At 36.4% G+C, this 23,146-nt stretch overlaps 1 protein-coding gene across 1 annotated transcript in view; it reads left to right on the top strand.

Moving 5' to 3' along the window:
• Positions 1-22,694, top strand: part of ADAMTS20 (ADAM metallopeptidase with thrombospondin type 1 motif 20) — a gene marked incomplete at its 5' end in the record, with an annotated part of 201,711 nt that extends 179,017 nt beyond the window's left edge. Inside the window, 2 exons of the mRNA XM_080811885.1 lie at positions 18,603-18,707; positions 21,124-22,694. Coding sequence (XP_080668011.1) covers positions 18,603-18,707; positions 21,124-21,213 — 195 coding nt within the window. The 3' untranslated portion in view covers positions 21,214-22,694. The remainder of the gene's footprint in view (positions 1-18,602; positions 18,708-21,123) is intronic.
• Positions 22,695-23,146: the final 452 nt, after the last annotated feature.

Below are 23,146 nucleotides of genomic sequence, written 5' to 3'. Positions count from 1 at the left end.
TGATGGTGTTTTTAGCTGGGATCTCTGTCTCTTTCCCAACTCCCCATTAAGTTTTTAAGTTGGTCTCAATCTCCTGATACCATGCTCAGCTCTTAGTTTCACCTAATTGCTAGATGATTGGTCTATTCTTTCAATAACATCATGGAGGAGTAAATTACTCCATGGTCTGAATCAACTAAATTTAAGCCCTTTGGCCAGGGTGGTATTACAGGTCACTCTTTGAGGTCAGGTAAGACCTCAAAAGGAGCCCTTCTTAGCTGTCTCTTTCCTTGATTCCCTCTGTTAAATTCCAGTTTGATCTACCATTTTGTTTTTTGCTCTCATTGAGTTGTCACCACTTTCCTCTTAGCTGCACACCATTAAAATCTCATTTTCAATAACATCTATAGGCTTGAAATTCTCCCATATTCTTTCTCAAATAAGCTCATATCCCTTAGAAAAGGCTATGGTATTTTTGTCCTTACATCTTGACTCTCTTCTAAGGAAGAAACATTGCACCAATTCTGTGGATCTAGGGATAGGGCCAACTTCTCAGAGTAACATTACCACTTTTTAAGCAGGATGCTGAGTCATAGCATTAGGCCCCAGTCTTCTTGGCTTGCCCTTCTCTGCATGGAACCTCTCTGCATAGAACCTCTGCCTTAGCAGTGACTTTGAATGGGGATGATTTTGTTATGCCCCAATAACAGGTCCGTGATTAAAGGAGCGAGACTGATACAAAGTGAAGGTCAAGCAAAGCTTTATTTCGTGCCAAGCATCAAGAATCAGACCGAACGTTCGGGGCCGCACCTCTTACAAGAGAGGGCGACCCTTCTCTGTTTCACAGTCTAGCTTTTAAGGGCAAAGGCCATGCGGTTGAGCCTGGCCACGCACAAGTGACCAACTGAATTATAATTTACCCTAGTAGCCATTTGAATCAGCCTATTACACCTTGATTAGGATTGGCGCCAAAAGGATTCCCAAAGGGTGGGGGCCCATACTCCTTGGTAGCTAGGGAGACAGTATGCAACCCCCTACTGATCGGATGTCTCCACCTGGCCTGACCCACCTTTGTGTCTGGGCTTTGTTACCTGGAGCTGGTTTCCAGGACTTGTTTTTAAGTGAATCCCCTGGGGGAAGGGGAGCAGGGACAGTTTAAGGGTTAAACAACAAGGTTTTTGTTTAACCTCAATGAAAGCCTCTTCCTAAAATATAAAAATATAAAATAGGTCCTTACAACTTGAGTCTTGTGTTCTTAGTCTACCATGCCTGGGTTAGATCTTCTGTTCTATGAGTAGGGACTGAGTGGCAGAGCCTCAGCCATTCTTACTTGTAATAGAGCTTTTGTGAACTGGGTGAGATGAGAATTGCTGGTGGTTTGTCCCTCCCAAGAGAAAACCTAACCCCAGTAGGGAGCTGGGGAAATAGAATCTTGTGTTCCCATCAAGAGTAAAACTGTCATCTTACTGAGGTAGGAGGAGAGGGCAGGTCATGATTTGAATGCCACAGACACTCACTCTTTTTACCTAGATATAGATTTTTGTGAATTAATGTTTTCCATTTGTTGTATAACCTTGGGGTATTTTTTCAGAGACCTTAAATGGCTGTTATATTTTATAATTTTTACCAGTTATGGTTGTTTTGCTGGAGAGTGAGAGCACAGGGGTCCTCAAGTTGCCATTTCAGAAATGTTTCCTCTCTTAGCTATATTTTTAAAGGTAAGCTGGCAGGAGAGGCTTAAGTTATCATTTGCTCTTTGAAGCTGGTTAGCTCTATCTCTGTCCATTCTTCCCCTTTCCCACCTCGCTCATATTGGTCTGACAGATGATTGGTCTGCTTCCCAGAATGTGACTCTCTGACCCACATCTTCTATTCAATTACCTTCTTATCAACTCTGAAGTCTTAAACATTGTCTCTTCAGACATTTCTTCTAAAATCAAGGATGTGAAATTTAAACTCTTTAACATTCTCAGCAAAATTTTTTAAAAGATTTATTTATTTATTTATTTATTTATTTATTTATTTGAGAGAGAGAGAGTAGAGTGCACAAAAGGGGGAGAGGTAGACAAGGAGAGAAGCTGACTCCCTGCTATGTTGAGAGCCAGACTTGGGGCTTGATCTTACAACCCAAGATCATGCCCTGAGCCAAAATCAGGAGTTCAATGTTTAACTGACTGAGCCACCCAGGTGTCCCTCTCAGCAAAATTTTACTCATATTTGGATTTTTAAAAATAACACTTCCATTTAAATAGGGATTTAGTAGAGATTAAATAGGCAGTATTCATTCTTCAGTGATCAACCCATGTCAAGACTGATCAACTTTGTCCAGCAACCCATCCTTCCTGTAAGCTGTGCCTTCTCATCAAATACTTGATGTGATTAGAGAGAAGTAAACTGAGAATGCCACATGGAGTTGTGGAAAGTCTGATACAAGGTCTCAAAGATGCCATTACTTCAGAAAGGTTGCAAAGTTCTGGGAATCCAGTCCTTTTTATTACATGTTGAATTGAGTAAGGTATTGTCAATGAGACCTCAACAAAATTCACAAGAGAGCTGATATTCAAGTAAATCATATACCTGTCAAGTGGAATCAAAACTTTTATCTTGTTTAACTTTACTAATGGGAAAGAACAGAAAATTAATTATTATAAATGGAATATTTCTTGATGAGCATGGAATTGGAATAAGAAGTGTTAGCACAGTTGGGGTTTTAAAAGGTAAGAGAGCTATTTCCATTAATTTCTTACTCTTTTTCTTCAGTTTCAATATAGCCCCTTTTTCCTCCCTATAATATCTTGTGAAAGATGTCAACTAGGTAGCCCCACTTTATACTTAGGAGAAACAGACATTACATGTTAATAACCTACCCAAGATCCTTGAGAAAGTCACAGAAAGAACAAGTACAGTAATAAAATATTCCTCTCTACTCATCAAGGTGAGATGCCTCCCTCACATAGCTCTCCAGATATTTCTGGAATGCAGAGTTTTATTTCCCAAGTTAGATGTTATTGGGCATAGATAAGTATGTATTGTCAATAGGAACTTTGCCAATCTATATTCATTCTCTATTCCAGTGACTGAGGTTTCTGTTACCAAAAATACAGAATGTCTAGTATTCTTAGAGATGTTCCGTCAAATATATAAACCAGATCCTGTGTTAAGTTATACAACATCTGCATGAATACTCTCCAGATGTTTGATGTCACAAAAAGAACTTATTTTGTTTGGGATTCATCAAAACCACATCCTCTGTGTTTGCATATGACAGGGCACTCTGGGACATGAATGCTAAAAAGAGAATGGATACATATGGCACTCCTTAGGGAAAATAAACTTTGCCACATTGCAATATAAGATGAAGTTAAGGAGTGTGATGTGACTTTAGAATACATACATCAAAAGTGAAGTAAAGTAAAATGTTTGGTACTTTTCAAAGAGCCACAAAAATTTGACAATAAAACCTAGCATGTATCTCTTCAGCTGTTTTGTGATTAAAACTGATCACATAAGAGCAAGAGAAATAACCACATTCAGCCAATGTCAATAGATCATGCCCAGCATTATTTTAAATATTCAGAGCCAGTTAAATGTTTTGAACATGTATTTTTTTACTATAAGAATGTAGAGTTTGATATATATCCATAAGGTTTACCTTTTTTATTATATTGTTTAGATGATCCCTCTCCTTATTTTTCCCTGCTTGATCTGTCTTGTTACTAAAAGTAGTATATTAAAAATTCCTATTGGGGGTTTCTGCCTATGTCTACTTGCATCTCCTGTGGTTTTCCTTCATACAAGTTGCTGTGTTATTCAATTCATAATGTTTACACGTTATTTCTTCATTGTAAATTATGGCTTCTAGTACTTATTTGTCATGTTTTCCTGATTTAAGGCTTGAATTCTACTTTGTCTCTTAGGATTGCTGCCCCTCTTCTTTATGTTCATTTTCCTTGCGAATTTTCTTGCTTATCCTTTCACTTTTAGCCTTTATGAATCACTTTAAGTGTGTCTCTTCCATGTAACATGTTGTTGGGTTTTATTTGCAAGGGAATTGAAAAATTTATTCTTTAAATAAAATGTTACACCCATTCACATTTAAAAAATTTTTGTAACATACAGAAAAAATTGCCTTTTTTAGTATACAGTTTTAACATATGTACAGATAATTTTTTTATTTTTAATATTTTTTATATTTAATTTTTTGTGTGGAATTCCAGTTTTTCTTCTTTTTTAAAATAACATATAATTTATTATTTGTCCCGTGTTATAGGTCTGTGGATCATCAGGCTTACACATTTCATCACACTCACCATAGCACATACCCTCCCCAATGTCCGTAACCTACCAACCCTATCCCTGCCCCCCACAACCAAGCAACCATCAATTTGTTTCATGAGGTTAAGAGTCTTTTATGGTTTGTCTCCCTCCAATCCCATCTTGTTTCATTTTTTTTCCTTCCCTATACCCTATAACCCCCCACACTGTCTCTCAAATTCCTCATATCAGAGAGATCATATGATAATTGTCTTTCTCTGATTGACTTTATTTGCTAAGCATAATACCCTCTAGTTCCACCTACATTGTTGCAAATGGCAAGATTTCATTTTTGATGGCTTCACAGTATTCCATTATATATATATATATATATATATATATATATATATATATATACACACATGATATCTTCTTTATCCATTCATCTGTTGATGGACATCGAGGTTCTTTCATATATGGCTATTGTGGACATTGCTGCTATAAACATGCAGTTACAAGTGCCCCTTTGATTCACTACATTTATACCTTTAGGATAAATACCCAGTAGTGCAATTGCTGGGTCATAGGGTAGCTCTATTTTCAACTTTTTGAGGCACCTCCATGCTGTTTTCTAGAGTGGCTGCACCGGCTTGCATTCCTACCAACAGTGTAGGAGGGTTCCCCTTTCTCGGCATCCTCGCCAGCCTCTGTTGTTTCCTGACTTATTAACTTTAGCCATTCTGACTAGTGTGTTGATAATCTCACTGTGGTTTTGATTTGTTTTTCCCTGATGCCAAGTGATGTGGAGCACTTTCTCATGTGTCTGTTGGCTGTCTGGAAGTCTTCTAGGCAGAAATGTCTGCTCATGTCATCTGCCCATTTCCTGATTGGATCATTTGTTTGGGTGTTGAGTTTGGGTGTTGATCATTTGTTTGGGTGTTGAGTTTAATAAGTTCTTTATAGATTTTGGATCCTAGCCCTTTATCTGATTTGTCATTTGCAAATATCCTCTCCCATTCTGTCAGTTGTCTGTTGGTTTTGTTGACTGTTTCCTTTGCTGTGCAAAAGCTTTTGATCTTGGTGAAGTCCCAATAGTTCATTGTTGCCCTTGCTTCCCTTGCCTTTAGCGATGTTCCTAGGAAGAAGTTGCTGTGGCTGAGGTCGAAGAGGTTGCTGCCTGAGTTCTCCTCAAGGATTTGGATGGATTCCTTTCTCACATTGAGGTCCTTCATCTATTTGGAGTCTATTTTCATGTGTGGTGTAAGGAAATGGTCCAGTTTCATTTTTCTGCATGTGGCTGTCCAGTCTTCCCAACACCATTTGTTGAAGAGACTGTCTTTTTTCCATTGGACATTCTTTCCTGCTTTGTCAAAGATTAGTTGACTGTAGAGTTGAGGGTCCATTTCTGGGCTCTCTATTATGTTCCATTGATCTATGTGTCTGTTTTTGTGCCAGTACCACACTGTCTTGATGATGACAGCTTTGTAATAGAGCTTGAAGTCTGGAATTGTGATGCCACCAACTTTGGCTTTCTAATTTTTTTTAAATTTATTTATTTGTTAGAGAGACAGAGCAAGCAAGCACAGGCAGAGTGGTAGGCAGAGGCAGAGGGAGAAGCAGCCTCCCCGCTGAGCAAGGAGCCCGATGTGGGACTCGATCCCAGGATGCTAGGATCATGACCTGAGCCGAAGGCAGCCACTTAACCAACTGAGCCACCCAGGTGTCCCAACTTTGGCTTTCTATTTCAACATTCCTCTGGCTATTCGAGGTCTTTTCTGGTTCCATATAAATTTTAGGATTATTTGTTCCATTTCTTTGAAAATAGTTGATGGGATTTTGATAGGGATTGCATTAAATATATAGATTGCTTTAGGTAGCATAGACATTTTCACAAATATTTGTTCTTCCAATCCATGAGCATGGAACATTTTTCCATTTCTTTGTGTCTTCCTCCATTTCTTTCATGAGGACTTTATAATTTTCTGAGTACAGATGATTTGCCTCTTTGGTTAGGTTTATTCCTAGGTATCTTATGGTTTTGGGTGCATTGTAAATGGGATCGACTCCTTAATTTCTCTTTCTTCTGTCTTGTTATTGGTGTATAGAAATGCAACTGATTTCGGTGCCTTGATTTTATAACCTGACACTTTACTGAATTCCTGTACAAGTTCTAGCAGGTTTGGAGTGGAGTCTTTGGGGTTTCCACATAAAGTATCATATCACCTGCAAGGAGTAAGAGTTTGATGACTTCATTGCCAATTTGGATGCCTTTTACTTCTTTTTGTTGTCTGATTGCTGAGCCTAGGACTTCTAGTACTATGTTGAATAGCAGTGGTGATAGTGGACATCTCTGCAGTGTTCTTGACCTTAGGGGAAAAGATCTCAGATTTTCCCCTTGAGAATGATATTCACTGTGGGTTTTTCATAGATGGCTTTGATGATATTGAGGTATGTACCCTCTATCCCTACACTGTGAAGAGTTTTGATCAAGAAAGGATCCTGTACTTAGTCAAATGCTTTTTCAGCATCTATTGAGAGTATCATATAGTCCTTGTTCTTTCTTTTATTAACGTATTATATCACATTGATTGAACCAACCTTGCAGCCCAGGAATAAATCCCACTTGGTCATGGTGAATCATCCTTTTAATGTACTGTTGGATCCTATTGGCCAGTATTTTGGTGAGAATTTTTGCATCTGTGTTCATCAAGGATAGTGGTCTGTACTTCTTCTTTTTGATGGGGTCTTTGTCTGGTTTTGGGATCAAGGTAATGCTGGCCTCATAAAATGAGTTTGGAAGTCCTCCTTCCATTTCTATTTTTTGGAACAGTTTCAGGAGAATAGGAATTAATTCTTCTTTAAATGTTTGGTAGAATTCCCCTGGGAAGACGCCTGGCCCTGGGCTCTTGTTTATTGGGAGATTTTTGATGACTGCTTTAATCTCCTTACTGGTTATGAGTCTGTTCAGGTTTTCTATCTCTTCCTGGTTCAGTTGTGGTAGTTTATACATCTCTAGGAATGCATCCATTTCTTCCAGAATGTCGAATTTGCTGCAGTATAGTTGCTCATAGTATGTTCTTATAATTGTTTGTATTTCTTTGTTGTTGGTTGTTATCTCTCCTCTTTCATTCATGATGTTATTAATTTGGCACCTTTTTCTTTTCTTTTTGTTAGGTTTGGCCAGGGGTTTATCATTCTTATTAATTCTTTCAAAGAACCAGCTCCTAGTTTCATTGATTTGTTATGCTGTTCTTTTTGTTTCTATTTCATTGATTTCTCCTCTGGTCTTTATTATTTCTCTTCTCCTGCTGGGTTTAGGCTTTCTTTGCTGTTCTTTCTCCAGCTCCTTTAGGTGTAGGGTTAGTTTGTGTACTTGAGACCTTTCTTGTTTCTTGAGAAAGGCTTGTAGCACTATATATGTTCCTCTCAGGATGCATTTGCTGCATCTCAAAGTTTTTGAATAGTTCTGTTTTCATTTTAATTTGATTCCATGAATTTTTTTCAATTCTTCTTTAATTTCCTGATTGAACTGAAAAGAACTTCCTTCTTAGAAGAATGCTTTTTAGCCTCCAGGTATTTGAGTTCTTTCCAACTTTCCTCTTGTGATTGAGTTCTAGTTTCAGAGCATTGTGGCCTGAAAATATGCAGGGAATGATCCCAGTCTTTCAGTATCGGTTGTGACCTGATTTGTGACCCAGGTTGTGATCTATTCTGGAGTGTTCCATATGCACTAGAGAAGAATGTTTATTCTGTTGCTTTGGGATGGAATGTTCTGAACATATCTGTGATGTCCATCTGGTCCAGTGTGTCATTTAAGGCCTTTATTTCTTTGTTAATGTTTTGCTTGGATGATCTGCCCATTTCAGTGAGAGGGGTGTTAAAGTCCCCTACTATTGTTTTGTTATTGTCAATTTGTTTCTTTGATTTTGTTATTAATTGGGTTATATAGTTGGCTGTTGCTATGTTAGGGGTATAGATATTTAAAATTGTTAGATCTTCTTGTTGGACGGCCCTTTTGAGTATGATATAGTGTCTTCCTCATCTCTTATTATATTTTTTTGGCTTAAAATCTAATTTATCTGATATGAGGATTGCCACCCCAGCTTTCTTTTGATGTCCATTAACATGGTATATTGTTTTACACCCCTTTACTTTAAATATGGATGTGGCTTTGGTTCTAAAATGAGTTTCTTGTAGACTGCATATTGATGGGCTTTTGTTGTTGTTGTTTGTTTGTTTGTTTGTTTCTTTTTATCCATTCTGAAAACCCGTGTCTTTTGATTGGGGCATTTAGCCCATTTACATTCAGGGTAACTATTGAGAGATATGAATTTAGTACCATTGTATTTTCTGTCAGGTGACTGTTACTGTATATTGTCTCTGTTCCTTTCTGGTCTACTACTTTTAGGCTCTCTCTTTGCCTACAGGCCCCCTTTCAATATTTCCTATAGGGCTGGTTTGGTGTTTGCAAATTCTTTTAGTTTTTGTTTGTCCTGGAAACTTTTTAGCTCTCCTTCTATTTTCAGTGACAGCCTAGGTGGATATAGTATTCTTGGTTGCATATTATTCTTGTTTAATGCTCTGAATATATCATGCCAGTCCTTTCTGGCCTGCCAGGTCTCTGTTGATAGGTCTGCTGCCAATCTAATATTTCTACCATTGTATGTTGCAGACCTCTTGTCCCAAGCTGCTTTCAGGATTTTCTCTTTGTCACTGAGACTTGTAAGTTTTACTATTAGATCATGGGGTGTGGACCTATTTTTCTTGATTTTGAGGGGAATTCTCTGTGTCTCCTGAATTCTGATGCTTGTTCCCTTCACCTAATTAGGGAAATTCTCTACAATAATTTGCTCCAATATACCTTTTGCCCCTTTCTTTTTTTCTTCTTCTGCAATCCCAATTAGTCTAATATTATTTTGTCCTATGGTATCACTTATCTCTCGAATTCTCCCCTTGTGGTCTAGTAGTTGCTTGTCTCTCTTTTGCTCAACTTCTTTATTCTCCATCATTTGGTCTTCTATATCACTAATTCTCTCTTCTCCCTCATTTATCCTAGCAGTAAGAGCCTCCATTTTTTATTACACCTCATTAATAGCTTTTTTTTTTTTTAATTTCAGCTTGGTTAGATTTTAGTTCTTTTGTTTCTCCAGAAAGAGATTTTATTTCTCCAGAAAGGGATTCTCTAATATCTTTCATGGGTTTTTTTGAGCCCAGCTAGCACCTTGATAATCGTCATTCTGAACTCTAGTTCTAAAATATTAATAATGTCCATATTGATTAGGTCCCCAGCTGTCAGTACAGCCTCTTTTTCTTTTTCTTTTTCTTTTTCTTTTTTTTTTTTTTTTTGGTGAGATTTCCACCTTTTCATTTTATCCAAATAAGAATAGATGAATGAGAGAACAAAATACTAAAAGGGTAGGAACAACCCCAGAAAAATATATACTAACCAAATCAGAAGAGACCCAAAACTAGGGGTAGAAGGGGAAAGAAAAAAAAAACATATATATATGTATACACACACACACACACACACACACATATATTAGACCAGTGAATATAGCCACACAGTTGATTTTGGGTGTATTTTGGTCTGTTAGAAGAAACTATCTCCCAGAATTTTAAAGAAAGGAAAACTAATATATATACAAGAATAAGGGAAAACACAATGAAGGGATGAAATATGACTGTAATGAAAATTAAAAAAGATTCTAAAAAAGGACTTGATAAGATAAGGTGGTTAAAAGAAAGGAAAGAATGTGATCAGGCTGGGGATTAGAACAAAGCCATGTGCTAGATTTAGAGTATACTTTGATCTATTAGAAGAAATTGTATCCCAAAATTTTAAAGGAAAAAAAACCCTATATGTATACAAAAAAATAAGGTTAGATACAATGAAGGGATAAAATATGACTATAACAATGAAAATTTAAAAAGATTTTTTAAAAAGTATTGATAAGATAAAATAAAATAAAGTTAAAGTAGGAGAGGAAATTTTTTAAAAAATAGAATAAAAAAATAAAATTAAAAAAATTTAACTTTAAAAAACCAAAGGATCATGGAACGAAGCCCTGAGTTCTATTTGTTGCTTTCCCTAAGTCTGGAATTCCACAGTTCTCATTGATTGTTGAACTTGGTCTTGGCTGAATGGTCTTGCTGATCTTCTGGAGGGGCAGGGCTGTTGCAGTGATTCTCAAATGTCTTTGCCTGAGGCAGAACTATACTGCCCTTGTCAGGGGCCGGGCTATGTAATCTGCTTGGTTTTGGTCTCTGGAACTTTCGTTCCCTGAATGCTTTCTGTACAGTTTTGGAGGACGGGAATGAAAATGGCCTCCCACTCTCTGGCCCATAGGAGCCAAGAGCTTGGGGACCCACTCCTTAGTGTACCCTCAGAGAGAAGCAGTCAATCCCTCCCATCTCCCTGGTCTCCGGCTACACTCCAAGCTCACCTGGCCTGTGACCGAACGTTTCTATCTCTCGTGCCCAGCCCCATTTGGAGTTTCCAAACTCAGCTGATTCCTGCAGTGTGCACCCACACTGCTCCTCCCAGAAGAGAAAAGTGAATCTCCCCAGATCTGCTGCTTGTTGCGTTCCTGCCCGAAGAGCAGTGGCCCGGCTGTGACTTGGATCATGGTTTAAGTTTACCCCAACCTAAAAGCCCTCTGCTCCATCTCTGCAGCTGGTTTCCCTGCTCCAAAACCTGGGAGCTCTGCCACACTCAGGCACCCTTGGTCTTTTTGTGACCCTGCAGATCCTGAGACCACACTGTCTCCATGCGGGTTCCACCACCCACTTAGCCTCTGGAGAGAGGTCCATCAGGGGAGCCAACTTCTAAAAGTTATGATTTTGTGCTCCACTGCTCTCTCACTTTCCAGGACCTGGCCACTCCCCCCGCGGTCTATCTTCCCAAATGTTGCTTTGGATTCACTTCTCCGCACGTCCTACCTTCCAGAAAGTGGTCAATTTTCTGTTTGTAGAATTGCTGCTCTTCTTCTCTTCTCTCTTTTGTTGAGTTTGTAGCTGTTCAGAATGGTTTGACAACTATCAAGCTGAACTCCTGGGACCTGATGATATTTAGGTCTCCTACTCCTCCACCATCTTGCTTTTCTCCTGTACAGATTCATTTTATCATCATCATAACTAGCATATAGGATGGTTCCCTCATACGCCCTTCATGGAGTCAGTTTCTCCTTTGGACCGACCTCCTGGTAAACACTGATCAAGATCTTATCTGTGCTATAGTTTTGTCTTTTCTGAAATGTCATACAAATGTCATATAAATGGAATCATACAGTATATAACCTTTGAAGATTGGCTTTCTTCACTCAACATAATGCCTTTGAGATTCATTCATCTGTGTTGTTTCAGATGTCAGCAATTTGTTTCTTTTTTATTGCTGAGAAAATTACTCCATCATACAGATGTTGTACAGTTGTCCTATAGTTTGTCCATTCATTCATTGGAAGAATATGGGTTGATTAAAGTTTGAGAGTTTGTGAACAGAACTGATATGCACATTTGTGTACAGGTATTCATGTGAACATAAATTTTAATTTTTCTTGGATAAATATGTTATGAATGGGATTATGGGGTCACATATATGTTTAACTTATACAAAACTACCAAACCGTTTTATAGAGTGAAGATATATAAGTTCTAGTGGCTTTGTATTCCCACTAGTGAAGATTTAAGTTCCAGTCTTTGCTTCCCTGTTAGCACTTAGGATTGTCAAGTTTTCTGTCTCCCCTCCCCATGTTCTGTGAAATTTTACTGTGGCTTTAATTTGCATTTCCCTAATGGTTAAAGATGTTAAATATCTTTCATGTGCTTATTGGTCATCTGCATATCCATTTTGATGAAGTGTATTTTAGAATCTTTTGCTCATTTTAAATATTGGACTGTTCATTTCCTACTGTTTATTTTGAGAGTTCTTTACATATTCTGGATACAAGTCTTATATATGACATTTGCGAATATTTTTTTTCCTGGTATGAACTGTATCTTTCTTTTAAGTATCTTTCACACAGCAAAAATCTTAAGTTTTAATGACACAAAATGTATTATTTTTTCCTGTATGGCTTGTGCAATTAGTTTCATACTGAAGAACTCTTTGACTAATTCCAAGTTACAAACATTTTCTCCTATGTTTCCTTGAAAAATCTGTATAGTTTTATAGTTGTACACTTAGACCCATGATTGATTTTGAACTAATTTTGTGTGAAGTCTGATGGTTTTTACATGTAGACATCCAATTGTCCAAAAACCATTTGTTGAAAAGACTGTATTTTCTCCATTTAATTAACTTTCTACCTTTATCAAAAACCAAGTAGACTTATTAATATGGGTCTATTTCTGAACTGTTCTGTTCCATTGATCTACCTCCCTCTCACAGCAGTGTCCTGGTTATGATAGCTTTTTAATAAGCACTAAAATAAGGTAGTGTGAGTCCTACAAGTTTTTTCTTTTTAAAAATTGTTTCAACTATTTTAATTTCTTTGTCATTTTATATAATTTTTAGAATCAGTTCTCTAGAGTTACAGAAACTCCCAATGGAATTCTTATTAGAATTACCTTACATTACAATTGTACCCAAAACCATAAGATACCTAGGAATAAACCTAACCAAAGAGGCAAATCATCTGTACTCAGAAAACTATAAAGTCCTCATGAAAGAAATGGAGGAAGACACAAAGAAATGGAAAAATGTTCCATGCTCATGGATTGGAAGAACAAATATTTGTGAAAATGTCTATGCTACCTAAAGCAATCTACATGTTTAATGTAATCCCTATCAAAATCCCATCAACTATTTTCAAAGAAATGGAACAAATAATCCTAAAATTTATATGGAACCAGAAAAGACCTTGAATAGCCAGGGGAATGTTGAAATAGAAAGCCAAAGTTGGTGGCATCACAATTCCAGACTTCAAGCTCTATTACAAAGCTGTCATCATCAAGACAGTGTGGTACTGGCACAAAAACAGACACATAGATCAATGGAACATAATAGAGAGCCCAGAAATGGACCCTCAACTCTACAGTCAACTAATCTTTGACAAAGCAGGAAAGAATGTCCAATGGAAAAAAGACAGTCTCTTCAACAAATGGTGTTGGGAAGACTGGACAGCCACATGCAGAAAAATGAAACTGGACCATTTCCTTACACCACACATGAAAATAGACTCCAAATAGATGAAGGACCTCAATGTGAGAAAGGAATCCATCCAAATCCTTGAGGAGAACTCAGGCAGCAACCTCTTTGACCTCAGCCACAGCAACTTCTTCCTAGGAACATCACCAAAGGCAAGGGAAGCAAGGGCAACAGTGAACTATTGGGACTTCACCAAGATCAAAAGCTTTTGCACAGCAAAGGAAACAGTCAACAAAACCAACAGACAACTGACAGAATGGGAAAGGATATTTGCAAATGACAAATCAGATAAAGGGCTAGGATCCAAAATCTATAAAGAACTTATCAAACTCAACACCCAAAGAACAAATGATCCAATCAGGAAATGGGCAGATGACATAAACAGACATTTCTGCAAAGAAGACACCCAGATGGCCAACAGACACATGAGAAAGTGCTCCACATCACTTGGCCTCAGGGAAATACAAATCAAAACCACAACGAGATACCACTTTGTGCCAGTCAGAATGGCTAAAGTTAACAAGTCAGGAAATGACAGATGCTGGAGAGGATGCAGAGAAAGGGGAACCCTCCTACACTGTTGGTGGGAAGCAAGCTGGTGCAGTCACTCTGGAAAACAGCATGGAGGTTCCTCAAAAAGTTGAAAATAGAGCTACCCTATGACCCAGCAATTGCACCACTGGGTATTTACCCTAAAGATACAAATGTAGTGATCCAAAGGGGCATGTGCACCCAAATGTTTATAGCAGCAATGTCCACAATAGTCAAACTATGGAAAGAACCTAAATGTCCATCAACAGATGTATGGATAAAGAAGATGTGGTATACATATACAGTGGAATACTATGCAGCTGTCAAAAGAAATGAAATCTTGCCATTTGCGATGACATGGATGAAACTACAGGGTATTATGCTGAGCGAAATAAGTTAATCAGAGAAAGACAATTATCATATGATCTCCCTGATGTGAGGAATTTGAGAGGCAAAGTGCAGGGTTTGGGGGATAGGGAAGGAAAAAAGGAAACAAGATGGGATTGGGAGGGAGACAAACCATAAGAGACTTTTAATCTCACAAAACAAACTGAAGGTTGCTGGGGGTAGGGGGGTAGGGAGAGGGTGGTTGGTTTATGGCCATTGGGGAGGGTATGTGTTATGGTACGTACTGTGAAGTGTGTAAACCTGGCGATTCACATACCTGTACCCCTGGGGCTAATAATACATTTTATGTTAATAAAAAATTAAAAATTTAAAAAAAGAATTGCATTAGATTATAGATCCCATTCATAATAATATATGTACAGCATATTTTAACATTATAAAAGCATGATGGTGTAATGAGCACCCATGAACCAGTCGGTCAATAAGAGAAGTAGAACATTGAGACTTGTATCTACCACTATGTTTCTTCTCTTATACCTATAAGTACTTTTTTTCTTTGATTCAGTTATTAAGCCAAGGACAGATATTCTAATTTATTGAATTATTGGATCTTTGGGTCACCTTCCACTTGTGATTTTGCTATTAGAATTTTACTCCTTATGTTTGCCTAATCTGAAAAAATGTTGAGAGTAGAAGAGGTGGTAAACTTCATCTACTTTTTTAAAAAACAAATTTTTAGTAGCTATATTGAACTAATTTTAAGTTCAAGATTAGGTTTAAGGAGGTTTGTGTTTTAATCTTAAATAAAATATGGAACCAAAATAATTTATTCTATCATTTATTACTTTTGAAGTTCCATAGGAATATACCAGTACATTTTTTATGTTATAAATATGTCCTATAATTCTCTACAGTTCATTACATGTATTTATATACATATGTTATTTTACTTATTTATTTTTCCCCAGTTTCAGTGAAATATAATTGTCATATAACATTGCATTAGTGTAAAGTGTTCAAGACAATGATTTGATTATGTATACATTGCAAAATGATCACCATAGGATGCTTAATCAACATCCATCACCTCACATAGTTATGAAATCTTTTTCGTGGGATAAGAGCTTTTAAGAACTGCTCTCTTAACAACTTTCAAATATACAGTGCAGTACTGTTAACTATAATCACCAGGCTGCACATTACTTTCCCAGTATTTATCTCATAACTGGAAGTTTGTATCTTCTGACCATGTGTGAGGACCTATTCTCCTGAACCCTCCTGGCAACTACCAATCTGTTCTTCACTTAAAAGATTTAGAAATTGGCGATGCCTGGGTGGCTCAGTGGGTTAAGGCCTCTGCCTTCGGCTCAGATCATAATCCCAAGTTACTGGGATCAAGCCCTGCATTGGGCTCTCTGCTCCGCAGGGAGTCTGCTTCCTCCTCTCTCTCTCTCTCTGCCTGCCTCTCTGCCTGCCTGTGATCTCTGTCAAATGGATAAATAGAATCTTTAAAAAAAAAAAAAAAAGATTTAGAAATCAGAGGGGGAGATAAACCATGAGAGACTGTGGACTCTGAGAAACAAACTGAGGGTTTTGGGGGTGGGGTGGGGGGTGGGGTGAGCCTGGTGGTGGGTATTATGGAAGGCACGTATTGCATGGAGCACTGGGTGTGGTACATAAACAATGAATTTTGGAACACTGAAAAAAAATAAAATTAAAAAAAAAAAGATTTAGATTGAGGTACGTCTCGGTACTGCCATGATACTTGACACTATGTCTGTCACTCAGGTAATTTTGAATGAGTAAGTGAAATGTATTTTTATATTATCAATACTATCTCAAATTTCAGATGAATTGTTTTACCATTTCTTGGAGATTATATTATGTTGCTTTTAAAAAAATTTTTTTTTAATATTTATTTATTTGACAGACAGAGATCACAAGTAGGCAGAGAGGCAGACGGGGAGGGGGGAAGCAGGCTCCCCACAGAGCAGAGAGCCTGATGCCGGGCTCAAATGTTGCTTTTTAATGAGGTCTAAGGACGTAAATAAAGCTCATGAAAGTTTGTCTGCAGAAATGGAGCTATAGGTATTTCTAGCCCAACCAATTGTGTTAATGACCACCTGAGTCTCTGAATAGTCAGTTGGATTTTTTTCCTTTCACTTTCAGTGTATGTACATTTGAATGCTTCCAAGGAAACTTGAGTATTGCTTGAGTGAAAGTATAGAATGTTATGTTGTAAAAACACTCTACGGGGGTATTCAATAAGTGTCTAGTTATAGGAAACCTACATCACAGAATATATTTCTATTCTAAAGAAATTTTATTTGTTGAGAAACCTACTTAATGAGTTAATGTAGGATGAAGATATTCAATGCAAAACTTGTATCAGGTTGATTATCAAGTATTAGAGAAGTAGTTAGAATTATTTTTCAAGTATTTAGCAATATAAAATATCATTGTTTCTAGTGTTAATGTTATTCATTATCATGATGTGTGAAAGATTTAGATGTGTATTTGTGTATTTATGTGTATGTAATATGAAAATTCAATACTTGTAATGCTGTACTTAATTCATTCAAAAACACTGAATATCCAAATCCTATTCTGGACTTTGAAAATGCATCAATGAAACATCTAGGTCATATTCTAAATTTATAATTAAATGATGTATGTAATAAGAAAATTTTATTTGGAATTTATCTAAACATTATTTCTCTTACAGGGAAAATTCTCCATATATTAAAATTGTATTATAAATGTATTTGAATTTATTTTGATTTTAATTAAGAAATAACTTAGATTTCTTAGCAATAAACTAAGTCAATATATAATTATTTTAACAATAGTAATAATTTACTATATATATATTTGAAATCTATTTCACTTTTGCTTTTATGACTAGGTAATATTTTCTTTCAGGTAATGTAATGTAATCCCTTATATTTTATTACAGTCTTGCTCAAGATTCATGAAGCTCAGTCTATGGGATATAGTGATGTCATCCAAGATTATCACTCTGAATCTATGTATATTTGAACATTGGCAATAGGCTTAATTAGCATTTGTTAATTATTTTTTCAGTGTGTAATTCTGTACTGCAAGATCATATAAATGTGTCAGAATTTTACCTACTTTAGTCACACATGTTCTCAATTAACAGACATTTAAAGTTTAATTTTTAACAGAGATAGTCTGAAATATTTTGACATGAAAATGGTTCTTGTGTCTTAAAAAGAATTAGATCATAAAGCCACTAGGGGGCTCACACACTGTGTGTAAATCATGTGGTATCACACATCCCATATACACTTCTGCGTACTTTAAAAAGAATGCAGTAGCTGGGATAATAAACGATACATTCTGGAGTTTTGTGTGTGGGGTTAAGAAGTAGTATTTTTATGGCACCAGAGAAGGGCACATTGACAGGAGACTCAAGAAAATACATTAAACAGGGGAATTATTATCAGGGAAGTTAACAAGAAGGGTCAAAAATAGAAATTGGAGAAATGTTAAGTTTGGTATTAGTCCCTATGAGCACCCCTTCTGTTAAGACTTGCCTACTGCTCTAGGAACACTAACTGTAGCCGGTCAAGCCTAGAGTCCTAGGGTTAGACGGATTTATTTTTGCACAAATCACATTATATGATATTGATTCAGGTATCTCATATTGAGAAGACATATTTGTAATAAATTTTTTAAAAACATTAGCTGGTCCTTTCCCTTTAGAGTAAAGTTGTATCAATATTCTTTCATTTTGGGCACCTGGTGACTCAGTCGGCTAAGCATCTGACTCTTGATTTTGGCACAGGTCTTGATCTCGGGGTCAGGAGATTGAGCTCTTCCTCCTGCTCTGCCCTGGGCATGGAACCTGCTTAAGATTCTTTCTCCCTCTCCCTCTGCCCCTCCTCTGTGCGCACTCTCTCTCCCTCTCTCAAAAAAAATTTTTTTTTCATTTTTTTAAAGGAAGACCCTTGAAAACCAATTTGGGACCTACCTACCTACCTTTCTTTCTTTCTTTCTTTTTCTTTCTTTCTTTCTTTCTTTCTTTCTTTCTTTTTTTTAAGATTTTATTTATTTATTTGACAGAGATCACAAGCAGGCAGAGAAGCAGGCAGAGAGAGAGAGAGAGGGAAGCAGGCTCCCCGCTGAGCAGAGAGCCCAATGCGGGGCTTGATCCCAGGACCCTGAGATCATGACCGGAGCTGAAGGCAGAGGCTTTAACTCACCAAGCCACCCAGGCGCCCCGGACCTTTCTTATATAATTCAAATTCAGGTGTTTCTTTTGAGCATTCTTAAATATTTTATGAATTTCGTCTGTTTTGTTTTGTTTACAATCTAGGGACAGTTCAGCATTAACTTGGCAGGAACTGGAATGAAGATATCCAGCACAGCAAAGTGGCTTGCTCAGGGGAGTTATGCCTCTGTCATCATACACAGATCACAAGTAAGTCCTGCTGGACCAAAATGCTTGTTTGAAATACTTCTGTGCTGTGAACTAGAATTAAAGGTCCTTTACCTTAACTTTAGAGTTATAAAGTTAATGCCTAATGAGTTATTGCATAGATGAGGCATATTACATATAATGGGGCATAATAGTAATCTATGAAATCATGAAACCAGGGTCATTTTGATTAATGTACATATGTGGCCTTAGTTGCATATAAACTCATGTATAGGTTACCAATATTTGAACCAGAACTATCAAATACCAGGGCATATAGAGTCTATGTAGCTCAAGTTTGGAGCTAATGATTTGAAATGCATATACTTCAAGAAGAGGTGGTACTGTTAGCTGTATTTTAATTATTAAAGATTTGTTGGTTTTACTGTTTCAAAATGAGGAGTAGGTTTTTGGTTTATTTATCTCACTGCCTTGATTTAGCGATGGGGGGTGGCCATTTTCCAGTTGGCATATATTCTTTATAGTTTCTATAAAAGTCAGGACTAGTTTTATGGTTGTATGCGTATTTTCCTCCGCCTTTATGCAGACAACATCGTACTGGGCTTTTACAGGTAGGACACGTGCAATTTTGGTAGTATAGGGTACTGGCACATATGTCTCATGAGACGGCGCCTGTTACTCACAGGGACCATGTCTCAGACAGCTTGACTCTGTCTCTAGTAAATCAGGATCGACGTTCTGAATGTTCTCCCCTATGTTGCTCATCAATCAGTGCCATCCATGGCTCCTGCCCCTTCTGTTTTTTTTCTTTCTTTGGATAAAAGTGGCTTTTTTTTTTATACTTGTATCAATATTATTTGTAATGAAATTCAATTTTCTGATAGTCATAGACGAAAACATTCTATTTCTGAAGACTGCAAAACCAAGTTTTAATTAAGGAAGCATTTACATTTTTTATTATTTCTCTCATTTGGGTAAGAAGTCAGCTTTTAGAACAAACAGCTATTTTTAAGCTCTTGGCATATGAGGTCTAATCCCTTTTGGTAGAAGAATGGGAATAAGTAAATTAAAGTATATTCTGAGCAGGTCTCTGTGTAAAAGAGAAACATTTTTACCTTATTTATCCAGCTTTTCTATATTTTTTGGTTAATTGTAAAGAGATCACCAGTAGATATGAATATTTAGTATAATCTCCTTTTACTTCTATTTAAGTTCCATTCTAAAGGTTAATTAATGATTTAATCTACTGAGAATGTCTACCTTGATCAAAAATATTGCACATGAAAGTATTTCCTGAAACCTGTGGCCTCATATGAAGCTATGACTGGTGGGATCCAGGTTTACATATGGAAATGCAAGCTTCTTTTCACTTGCCAGGACATTTAATCAAGATTAGGTTTTTACTTAAGCAATCTGGGAATAGGAATATACATAAATGGGAGTTTTTGCTGCCATTCCCTTCTTCTCTCTTTACTTAGATTCTTGAGAGCTAAGAAAAATTTCTGAAAGAAAAGGCAACTTCAAAAGCCCCTAATCTCAAAACACTCTTTATCCCAATTGTTCTAGGAACTCAGTTTCCTTCTCTGCCCGCCCTCTTTAGATTAAAAATGAAACAAGCCCCCCCCCAAAACAAACAAACAAACAAACAAAAAACCCCTTACTTTCTTCAGAAGCTCATATATGAGCTCAAACTGTTTTTGTTTCATCCTATAAAACTGTCTTCAGTCTTTTGACTTTTGGACCAAGGATGGAAAGGAATCAAGAGAGAATTTCTGTCCCACCCCTCTCACCAGCTTCTCAACCTATTCCTCAGTGAACAGCTTTGCTTTTCTTAAAAAAACAAAACAAAGCAAAACAAAAAAAAAACCCCAAAAGACAAAAACAAAAACACACACACACACACACACACACAAAAACTCCCTTCTTAGTTCTTTTCTAATTACAATTACTGCTTTCAGTCCAGTTTTCTCCCCTCATTTGATCACAGACTATATTTCAAGCTGTGTTTCTAAGGCTTCCATGAGATGTTTGAGGTTAACGGGGGAGAATATGACTTGTATACAGTTAAGGGCAAGTTTGTATATTTCTTATTTAGCTTATGAGAATCTTACATAAAATCATATAAATATTGGACAGCAAATTGGGAGAGGTTTTAACAACCTCACTGAAGCAAATACACCTTGATGAAAAATACGTGGATTGAGATGAGTTGTCTAAGTTATAATGTGGTTTATAATTGTCAGTAGCTAATCTGAATCTCAGATTATCTGATTCCCATGACCACCAATTTCAACTAAACCTGAAGCGGTATTATCTTTGACCTCCAATGTAATTGTTAGAGGAAACTTTGGCTAATGATTTCTGCTGCATGATTTAAAGCATTTGCTTTTTCTGCCTATGTACACAGATACCAGCTTTTGCCCAATTCTCCTATATTTCTGCCTCTTTCTATTTTCAGGATGGAACCAAAGTCTACGGCAGATGTGGAGGATTCTGTGGGAAGTGTGTTCCTCACATGACTACTGGTCTCCCAATTCAAGTAGTCTGAACATTCAGAAGTGGGAAGTATGAGGAGATGGTCTTTGGAATATCTGCAAATAACTGGTGCTCATTTCTGTCCTCCTCCCTTCCTGAGATTTACATGTCCAAAATGTCCGTGCTTTTTTTTCTTTTCAGGGTGTTCATCAGGGAATCAAATCACTGCTTACTTTTTCCGAAGCCTTCAAAATAGACTTAACAGATATATGACTCTAGTTAGGAACTTTTTAAAAGGACAAAATAATTTATGGTATAATATACAGAGATATTTAAATGAATTATGCCAAAATAATGTTGTTGTTAACAAACAGCTTGCACTGGATCACAGTTACATTATGCCTATAAACACACATATAAATCGTTACTCAGTATTGTACTGTACAGCGAATGTTTATTCTACTTGTTAAAATGGAGCAAGTAAAAATTAGGAAAATGAATCTATTTAAAATGCCTAGAAACATTATTGAATCTGGCAGGTAAATAGCAAATCCATAGTCACATCAAAAGAGTACATAGCCATTATACTTTCTACTGATACAGCATAGATACCTGTTTTATATTTCCTTCAATTTTAAATCGTGGGTTATGGTGCTTCTAATAAAAAAAAATCATACTAAAAATGCAGTACATTTTATGTTAAAAATATATGCTTGGGTTAAATACTAAATATGAATATTTGTAGATATAACACAGAAAAAGATATAATATAGTTGAATTTTACTTAAAACACCTACCTCTAATTTGATTGTACTTATAAGAGCAATACATTGTTTTTATAATGTTTATATTCTGTCTCTATAACTCATATATGTATATATTTACTCTTAAAAATCTATTTTCTCAAAGTTATGTACTGTATTTATTAATCAAGTAAAGGGAATTTTTGAAATTTTGAAAATCCTATTTTGGTAGGCAAAATTATGTTTACATAAGGAAAATTTTTATTAGAGATGCTCAAGTTATTTTGTATTTGAGGTTTCTCTAAGCCAAAACATAAAAAAAATTAACTTTCATGGGCAAATTCTCAGGTAGTAAGAGATTTTTTCAGGTGACTAATTTGTGTATTACATAATAATGTGATTTTAAAATGAATCATAGACAATATTTTTCTATGGCAACTTACTCTGTAAACCAAAAAATGAATCTACTAATAGATTTTTGCCAGTAAATAGTAGTAACTAGTTTTACCCACAAAGTTTTTTCCCATCTATTATTATTTATTTTTTCCCCAAACATTTTTTCCCCAAACATACATTGTACCATATAAGGTACTAAAGCAATTTTGTGCCAATGTGGTTAGATAAGCATTTAGGGATCTCTGTATCAGAAATGAAGTATTTTGCACTATGTGCCTTAAACCAGTTACAACCATTAATACAAAATGTGTAGCATTTTCTAGAAGTGTTTTCATTTATAAAATCTTATGAACATTTGAACATATGAACATCATAAAAGCTTATGAACATTTAAATAATAAACATACTTGTGTGATACGTTAGCATTTTGTTTTCATTTTCCTTATGTTAAAAAAAAAAAGAATCCTTCACCAAAAAATTCTATAACCCTAAAGCCACTCCAGAAATTCAAAGAGTTTTTTATTCAAATTGTTACAGTTGGAATGGAAATGGCTCGTGTCTGCTGTACACTCTTCACATGGCAGAGGGAATATGGGCAGGAGGCTGACAAAAACTTGCAATGCTTTTGAAAGCTTCTGTTTATATCAGGGATACTCATGTCATTGAATATATTCTCATAGTCAATTGGCCAAATGAAATCACACGACCAAATCCTAGTCATTGGGTCAGGGAAATATACTCTTCCTACAGGGGAGGATTGCTGGGCACAGGGAACTGGGTGAAGACTTAGAATTCTTTCTTAAGGGGAGGGAGCAGATTCTGGTAAACAATAATATGTTTTACCCTTCATCTTCAGCTTCCCCAGAA

Source organism: Martes martes (assembly GCF_963455335.1).
Source record: "Martes martes genome assembly, chromosome: 8".
Classification (NCBI taxonomy): domain Eukaryota; kingdom Metazoa; phylum Chordata; class Mammalia; order Carnivora; family Mustelidae; genus Martes; species Martes martes.
Note: the sequence above shows the minus strand (reverse complement) of the source record. Positions and strands in the feature narration are given on the sequence as shown.